The 9,329-nt window shown below is 40.7% G+C and overlaps 1 protein-coding gene across 1 annotated transcript in view; it reads left to right on the top strand.

Moving 5' to 3' along the window:
• The window catches only part of LOC110462629, a 23,505-nt gene extending 15,806 nt beyond the window's left edge, over positions 1-7,699 (top strand). The window contains exons 9-12 of the mRNA XM_021516683.1: positions 1,086-1,244; positions 1,719-1,835; positions 5,469-5,660; positions 6,733-7,699. Coding sequence (XP_021372358.1) covers positions 1,086-1,244; positions 1,719-1,835; positions 5,469-5,660; positions 6,733-7,254 — 990 coding nt within the window. The 3' untranslated portion in view covers positions 7,255-7,699. The remainder of the gene's footprint in view (positions 1-1,085; positions 1,245-1,718; positions 1,836-5,468; positions 5,661-6,732) is intronic.
• Positions 7,700-9,329: the final 1,630 nt, after the last annotated feature.

Genomic DNA, 9,329 nt, shown 5'->3' with positions numbered 1-9,329 from the left:
AACGAATAATCTTTCTAATAGCGTAGCCTTTGTCACTGTATCTGATAATTGAGGTTCGTAATTCTGAAGATAAACGTGAGATATTCTGCAGTTCTATCATAATGAATTGATAAACTGCGTGCGCATCCTAACCCAAAAAGACGGAGTAAGTTAGACGATCGAACTAAACAGCCGGACGGAACAGCCGGACGGAGTAGCCGAACTAAACGACCCAATGAAATAATTGGACGATAGGGACGGTCGAAATAACCGAACGGAACGATTTAGCTGATACGAACCAAACAGACGAAACATACGAACGGTGCTCGAACGGTGAACGATCGCTTTCTAGACGCTAGACTACCGCTAACCGCACGCAAGCCGCACGCAGAACGAACTGAACCTAGGTGGATACTTGGGCGTAATTCTAACTGTATCTGATGTTGATGACATATTGTCTGATGTTGATGACATATTATCTGATGTTGATGGCATATTATCTGATGGTGATGACATATTATCTGATGTTGATGACCCCTTATCTGATGTTGATGACATATTATTAGTTGTTTTCACAATCAATAGACAGTTTAGTGATGCAACATTTTTAATTATCTTATTAGATCGGCTGTAAAATCAAAGGGATATAACTCTTGCAAAAATAACAGTCCTAGAATTAGATCTTAATTAGGTACAATCAAAGGGGTATAACTCTTTGATGATTAACAGTTCTAGGCATTAGAGATCACCAGAAAAAACAAAAGGGGTATTTTTCTTTTGGAGAAGCCTTAAAGCTTACTTGAATTTTACAAGGTGCAGGAAAAAAGATCACCTGGACGTCTTTTGGTTTAATTTCAGAAGAAATAATTCAAAGTTGGTTGGAATTACGTCAACTTTAGTGTTGAAACTAGTCAGTCAATAAAAATAACCTGAGCTTAATGTTGATGCTTTGAGCTTGCCGTGAGGACTGGAGCCTAATATAAGCATTCAGAAGACTACTTGTTTTGTATGGACAAAGTTGTCCTGGATTGTTATGTGTGTTTTATACCTTTTTTGTAATTCTGTGCTTGTGTTTTTATTTAATAAGATGTATTTGTCCTTTGCAGGCTGATACCAAAAAGAAAAGAGTTGAGATGTCAAAAAACCTCAAATGTGGTTTGGGGCTAATACAAAAGTTCAAAATGAGACTTCGTCAAGAGAGACGTATATATGTGACCGTGCCCAGAACTGAAGTCCATCAAAACCATCCCATCTTCAAGGTTCCGGTATGTTCTTTGGAACAATGTTTCCACAATCAAAATTGTTTTCATTCCACAAAACTGCTACAGGCTTTCTCATGCCCTTTCATTTGACCATACCAAACAACGCTGATTCACATTGTATTTCGCCATCATGCTAAATAGAGTAATTATTATCATAATTCTTTGCGCTTGTTTCTGTCAAGTTGGAAGGTAAAGTTGATTGAAAAAGTGTATTTGGACATAATATGAATGTTTTGAATGAAAAAGTTTCCCTTACTCAAAATGTTTGGTAATGCATTTATCTAACTTGTGAATTAATTTCAACCTTTAAAAGACACTTTGTCATCCCTTGTGTTTAATCTTTTTATATCACATATGCTTATATAGTGACCGGTCAGTAAATTAAACATTATGAATGTCTAAATTTTTATTAATGAGTCCTAACTGGACACTTTTAGACAGGTTTCACTGTATCTATTTTACTATTTGTTTTTGCAGAAGCTGGATAATCCCTGTTGTCCGTGCCACAGGACAGGAACTTGTGGGAAGTGTCAGTGTAAATTAACAGGCTGTTTAGGATGTAACAACAACGAATGTCGCTACAGGGACTCGGAGGTGAGTTAAAGTAGCCAGGGACTCGGAGGTGAGTTAAAGTAGCCAGGGACTCGGAGGTGAGGTAAAGTAGCCAGGGACTCTGAGGTGAGTTAAAGTTGTCAGGGACTCGGAGGTGAGTTAAAGTAGTCAGGGGCTCTGAGGTGAGTTAAAGTTGTCAGGGACTCGGAGGTGAGTTAAAGTAGTCAGGGACTCTGAGTTGAGTAAAAGTAGTCAGGACTCGGAGGTGAGTTAAAGGAGTCAAGGACTCGGAGGTGAGTTAAAGGAGTCAGGGAATCGGAGGTGAGTTAAAGTTGTCAGGGACTCGGAGGTGAGTTAAAGTAGTCAGGACTTGAAGGTGAGTTAAAGTTGTCAGGGACTCTGAGGTGAGTTAAAGTAGCCAGGGACTCGGAGGTGAGTTAAAGTAGCCAGGGACTCGGAGGGGAGTTAAAGTAGTCAGGGACTCTGAGTTGAGTAAAAGTAGTCAGGGCTCGGAGGTGAGTTAAAGTAGTAAGGGACTCTGAGTTGAGTAAAAGTAGTCAGGGCTCGGAGGTGAGTTAAAGTAGTAAGGGACTCTGAGTTGAGTAAAAGTAGTCAGGACTCGGGGGTGAGTTAAAGGAGTCAAGGGCTTTGGAGGTGAGTTAAAGGAGTCAGGGACTCTAAGGTGAGTTAAAGTAGTCAGGGACTCGGAGGTGAGGTAAAGTAGCCAGGGACTCTGAGATGAGTTAAAGTTGTCAGGGACTCGGAGGCGAGTTAAAGTAGTCAGGGGCTCTGAGGTGAGTTAAAGGAGTCAAGGACTCTTGAGGTGAGTTAAAGGAGTCAGGGACTCTAAGGTGAGTTAAAGTAGTCAGGGACTCAAAGGTGAGTTAAAGGAGTCGAGGACTCTGAGGTGAGTTAAAGTAGTCCGGGACTCGGAGTTGAGTAAAAGTAGTCAGGGACTTGGAGGTGAGTTAAAGCAGTCAGGACTCTGAGGTGAGTTAAAGGAGTCAGGGACTCGGAGGTGAGGTAAAGTAGCCAGGGACTCTGAGGTGAGTTAAAGTAGTCAGGGACTCTGAGGTGAGTTAAAGTTGTCAGGGACTCAAAGGTGAGTTAAAGGAGTCAAGGACTCGGAGGTGAGGTAAAGTAGTCAGGGAAGTCAGGACTCGAAGGAGTTAAAGGAGTCAAGGACTCGAAGGTGAGTTAAAGTGGTCAGGGACTCTGAGGTGAGTTAAAGGAGTCAAGGACTCGGAGGTGAGTTAAAGTAGCCAGGGACTCGGAGGTGAGTTAAAGTTGTCAGGGACTCTGAGGTGAGTTAAAGGAGTCAGGGGGGTGAGTTAAAGTAGTCAGGGACTCTGAGGTGAGTTAAAGGAGTCAAGCACTCTGAGGTGAGTTAAAGTTGTCAGGGACTCTGAGGTGAGTTAAAGTTGTCAGGGACTCGGAGGTGAGTTAAAGTAGTCAGGGACTCTGAGGTGAGTTCAAGTAGCCAGGGACTCGGAGGTGAGTTAAAGTAGCCACGGACTCGGCGGTGAGTTAAAGTAGTCAGGGACTCTGAGGTGGGTTAAAGGAGTCAAGGAATCGAAGGTGAGTTAAAGTAGTCAGGGATTCTGAGGTGAGTTAAAGGAGTCAAGGACTCGGAGGTGAATTAAAGTAGCCAGGGACTCGGAGGTGAGTTAAAGTAGTCAGGGGCTCTGAGGTGAGTTAAAGGAGTCAAGGACTCGGAGGTGAGTTAAAGTAGTCAGGGACTCTGAGATGAGTTAAAGGAGTCAAGGACTCTGAGGTGAGTTAAAGGAGTCAAGGACTCGGAGGTGAGTTAAAGTAGCCAGGGCCTCGGAGGTGAGTTAAAGTAGCCAGGGACTCGGGGGTGAAGTAGTCAGGGGCTCTGAGGTGAGTTAAAGTTGTCAGGGACTCGGAGGGGAGTTAAAGTAGTCAGGGACTCTGAGGTGAGTTAAAGGAGTCAAGGACTCTGAGGTGAGTTAAAGTAGCCAGGGACTCGGAGGTGAGTTAAAGTAGCCACGGACTCGGCGGTGAGTTAAAGTAGTCAGGGACTCTGAGGTGGGTTAAAGGAGTCAGGTTGAGTTAAACTAGTCAGGACTCGAAGGTGAGTTAAAGTAGTCAGGACTCGAAGGTGAGTTAAAGTGGTCAGGGACTCTGAGGTGAGTTAAAGGAGTCAAGGACTCGGAGGTGAGTTAAAGTAGTCAGGGACTCTGAGATGAGTTAAAGTAGTCAGGGACTCTGAGATGAGTTAAAGTAGTCAGGGACTCTGAGATGAGTTAAAGGAGTCAAGGACTCTGAGGTGAGTTAAAGTAGCCAGGGACTCGGAGGTGAGTTAAAGTAGTCAGGGACTCTGAGATGAGTTAAAGGAGTCAAGGACTCTGAGGTGAGTTAAAGGAGTCAAGGACTCGGAGGTGAGTTAAAGTAGCCAGGGCCTCGGAGGTGAGTTAAAGTAGCCAGGGACTCTGAGGTGAGTTAAAGTTGTCAGGGACTCGGACGTGAGTTAAAGTTGTCAGGGACTCGGAGGTGAGTTAAAGTAGTCAGGGGCTCTGAGGTGAGTTAAAGGAGTCAAGGACTCTGAGATGAGTTAAAGTAGTCAGGGACTCTGAGATGAGTTAAAGTAGTCAGGGACTCTGAGATGAGTTAAAGTAGTCAGGGACTCTGAAGTGGGTTATAATAGTCAGGGACTCTGAGGTGAGTTAAAGGAGTCAAGGACTCGAAGGTGAGTTAAAGTAGTCAGGGACTCTGAGGTGGGTTAAAGGAGTCAAGGACTCGAAGGTGAGTTAAAGTAGTCAGGGACTCTGAGGTGGGTTATAATAGTCAGGGACTCTGAGGTGAGTTAAAGGAGTCAAGGACTCTGAGGTGAGTTAAAAGAGTCAGGGACTCTGAGGTGAGTTAAAGTAGCCAGGGACTCGGAGGTGAGTTAAAGTAGTCAGGGACTCTGAGGTGGGTTAAAGGAGTCAGGGACTCGGAGGTGAGTTCAAGTAGTCAGGACTCGAAGGTGAATTAAAGTTGTCAGGGACTTGGAGGTGAGTTAAAGCAGTCAGGACTCTGAGGTGAGTTAAAGGAGTCAGGGACTCTGAGGTGAGTTAAAGTAGTCAGGAACTCAGAGGTGAGTTAAAGTAGTCAGGGACTCGGAGTTGAGTTAAAGTAGTCAGGACTCGAAGGTGAGTTAAAGTAGTCAGGACTCGAAGGTGAGTTAAAGTGGTCAGGAACTCGGAGGTGAGTTCAAGTAGTCAGGACTCGAAGGTGAGTTAAAGTAGTCAGGTCTCGAAGGTGAGTTAAAGTGGTCAGGAACTCGGAGGTGAGTTAAAGTAGTCAGGACTCAAAGGTGAGTTAAAGTTGTCGGAGATTCGAAGGTGAGTTAAAGTAGTCAGGACTCGAAGGTGAGTTAAAGTTGTCAGGGACTTGGAGGTGAGTTAAAGTAGTCAGGGACTCGGAGGTGAGTTTAAGTTGTCAGGGACTCGGAGATGTGTCAAAGGCATATTTACAATTCTTACCTTTTAGTGAATGCATCATTAGCAGACAGTTTATGATCAAAGAAGTTAGAACATACATCTGTTCTGCTGTAAATACATGTGATTTAAGTTTGGTACATGTATGAGTCAAAACTCCAAAGCAAAATAAAATTCTAGGCAATATAAATCTTCAAAGAAGTAATATATTTGACATTCACCTTTCTGTCAGGGCAATTTCAAACCCTTAAGACAAGTTAAAAAGAAGAAGAAGAGGATGAGAAGGTGCAAAGGATCTCCATATGCTGCCAAAAGTATTCGTAACATTCGGATTAATCCAGACGAATTATCACTCAATGAACAGCTGAACAGAGAAGCAGAGCTGGAAGTCTTTCAAGAAAATTCAGTTGTCCTGAAAATGCAGGTGAGATTATGCTATGCTTACAAAGTTGTCCTGAAATAAGACAAGATTACAATGATTCGTTTTTATAATAATGGTAAGCTAGTTGTCATAAAAATCTTCGTTAGATATTGTAATCAGTTTCCCTACAGAATACAAATGAAATTTTATGCAGTTGTCATAAGAATGTAGATGAGGAAGTAATCTTATAGTGTCTTAAAAATACAGCTGAGATGATAATCGTCATAAAAAATACAGGTCAAACAAGCCAGTTGTCATAAAATTGTAGCAAAATTAAAGTCAGTTAGACTTACATTTTGTGGTCATTAATTAAGAAGTTTCAAAGGTGCCTTAGGGTTAGGGGAGTGGGGCTGCAGTAATGAAATGTACATATTTACCCGATAATACCATCTTCTAGAATTAGGGAAAAGAATTTTGACCTAATTTGGTATGGGGTACCCTGGAAACCGAATTCAATATCATATAAGAAAAATGCTCCATTTCCTTGCGGCCAAATAGGGAAATAGGGATGTTGTTTGATTGCCTACTTAGCAAGGAGACTTAAATGTTGTATAAATGAAGATAATGTTCCCCCACACCAGGATGGGATCAAACAAGAGTAATAAACTGAGACGTTTAAAGGACTGCTCTATTGTTGATGATGAAGGGGTCACTGACAAAGGAAATGAACACTCAACAGGGTATAGATAAAAGTTATGGCCTCAGTCTGCAGAGCAGCTTGGTCCATTAGGCTATATTTATATAAAAAACAAGATTTTAGGTAGTTTTTATGGTCAGTTTATATTCACCTATTGAACCATTTTGATAAAACATGTACTGTGTTAAACTTATTTGATACTTAACACAAAACACCTGGTGGACTAGGTTGGCTGGCACCGGGTTAATTATTATGCCGGTTTATACTGCATACTAGCATAACTTACATCATTTAATATGATATATATTATTGAGCATATTAAATGATGTAAGTTATACTGCATACTAGCATAACTTACATCATTTAATATGATATATATTAGTGAGCATAACATTCCAAACAAGCAAATTTATGGATGTCTCATTGTAATTGTTTCAGCAAGAAATAATGGGGATGTCGCTTGAAAATGCACGGAGCACGCTGCTACAGATGCTGGAAGATGACCCTGTCCATGTGGAGTCGTACGTAAGCCCAGACAACGCCCCCTACCATCGAGTCCAGATCGACACGCCCCCTAAATGGTGCTCTTGTACCCAGTGTGTAGAGATGGACAACAGCAGTATGGAGATGTGCTGTGCTCAGAAACCCTGCCTCAGTTTTCACCCCATGTTTCGCAGTGTGTGTCTCAGGCCAGACCACCTTCTCATGGGTATACTAGACTTAGGGTTACCAGCTGAAAGCTTTTCAGAGCTCGGCAATGTCTCCAACGCACAATACAGACGACAAGCGTATCGCTGCTTCATCTTGTGGCAATGGCACAACCTTGGTAAAGGGGAAATAGAGGTACCCAAACCTCCCAGCTGTGTGGTGGCCAGAATAAGGTGGCGCTATCCCTCCATTGACAACCATTTCGGTGATACCTTCTCTCCAGAGAGTGACTTTGAGGAAGGTAATAAGTGAATTAAACATTATTTCAATCTGTTGACAGCACAACTGAGAGACATTCAGATTAAATCTGGGACAGTCAGAAACTTTAGTGACATTTAATGGCTACTTGCATTACAATCAGGATCTATCTACAAAGATTATCATTCATAGTATAAATAATTGCTGGGCATTTAATTTCGCACTTATCTTTTGTGACCACAAATGTAGCGAAATTAAATCCCCTGCGAATATTACCAACTGTACAGTTAATTATTTATGTTCTTTTAAAAATGATACATATATGTAGACTTACAGAATGTAAGAGCCATACTTATATAGTTTTCCAGGATATTCCATTCACATACAAATACGTTCTTGGTGGTTTTGTTTTGGTTCAAGCTCATGTCCTTGAAATTGATATTCAGATAGAGATAGTGCTCCGACATCAATCTTGTAGTGCTCCGACATCAATCTTGTAGTGCACTACAAGATTGATGTCGGAGCACTAGAAGATTGATGTCTGTGCCCTACAAGATTGATGTCGGAGCACTAAAAGATTGATGTCGGAGCAAGATTGATGTCGTATCACTACAAGATTGATGTCGGAGCACTAGAAGATTGATGTCTGTGCCCTACAAGATTGATGTCGGAGCACTAGAAGATTGATGTCTGTGCCCTACAAGATTGATGTCGGAGCACTATAAGATTGATGTCTGTGCACTACAAGATTGATGTCGGGGCACTACAAGATTGATGTCGGAGCAATACAAGATTGATGTCTGTGCACTACAAGATTTATGTCGGAGCAAGCTCATGTCCTTGAAATTGATATTCAGATAGAGATAGTGCTCCGACTTCAATCTTGTAGTGCTCCGACATCAATCTTGTTGCCTTACATGGATCAAGATCACAATTACATTTCACATTTATTACAGTGCATTGGTGAAGTCGTTACAATGATTAAAAATTTGCAGTTAATATTTTCACTACAAAATATTCCATTTATCGTTGTGGAGGTTTGAAGTAGGAAGTATATGTTGAGTTTGATAGTTTCTGTGTGTGACATTGTCTTTGTATCATAGAAGTGCTGCTTTGATTATATTTTCAACTTTAACGGAGTGTGAGGATAAAGGTGACATTTTTGTAAACTTGAAAAAATTAACTTCATTTAATGATTTATTTCATCAATTAATATCCCAATAAGCGTGAATTGTACCGTGACAGCTGTTTACACTACACAGTGATGTCAATATTGATAAACAGCTGGATTGTTACGGATGACAGTGTTTCATAACTTTAACTTTATTTACCTGTTATTATTTTCAGACAATTGTGAAGAGGTGAAATATAGAATTTTATAGAAAATATGGACATGTTATTGCTTGCAATGATAACTTAATGAGATAAAACATTTTTGTTATTGTTTTGATTGTTAAGGTTTTTGGCAAAATTAAAATGCTTGTTGGTTCAAGAGTACAGTACCTGATTTTTTTTTTAATTAGATATGTACTGGTATATAAAATGGTGAACATCCAGTGAATTGTCTTATACTGGAATATGATTTTATCTGTACCCACTCATGATGGTTTAATATGAACTACTGCGCTGATACGTTGATGAAATCCTATTTAGCTCACCAATGCTTGCTTCAGTGTGATTGACACAAGGCAGTGTTCAAACTGTTCCAGTCCAACCTATGATTACATGTTCATACAAAGTCATTCTGAATGACCATGTGTGCACAAACCTGTTCAAGTTTGGAATTAGTCATTTTACAATATGATCTCGGTGATGCTGCAAAATCGTGAAGCGAATATATCGAGACTTCAAATACCTCACATTTTATTATTTATACTGATATACTTTAACGATTTATGCTTGTTATTGTTCACTTTAAGAGTTCATGTTCTTATGAATAAATCTTTTGAGGCACATAACTAGGTTATTTACAATAAGAACCATATTGAAGACACATTATTTATTCAGGGGGCTTAACTCCACCCTTCTTAAACCTGGCAGTTACACCTATAATATACACAGTCAAACATTGCTGATGTTCATGTTGTTGTGTACAAAAATCATTCAAAATGGAAGACAATCATTCCTTA

Source organism: Mizuhopecten yessoensis, unplaced genomic scaffold (genome assembly GCF_002113885.1).
Source record: "Mizuhopecten yessoensis strain PY_sf001 unplaced genomic scaffold, ASM211388v2 scaffold10815, whole genome shotgun sequence".
NCBI lineage: Eukaryota > Metazoa > Mollusca > Bivalvia > Pectinida > Pectinidae > Mizuhopecten > Mizuhopecten yessoensis.
Note: the sequence above shows the minus strand (reverse complement) of the source record. Positions and strands in the feature narration are given on the sequence as shown.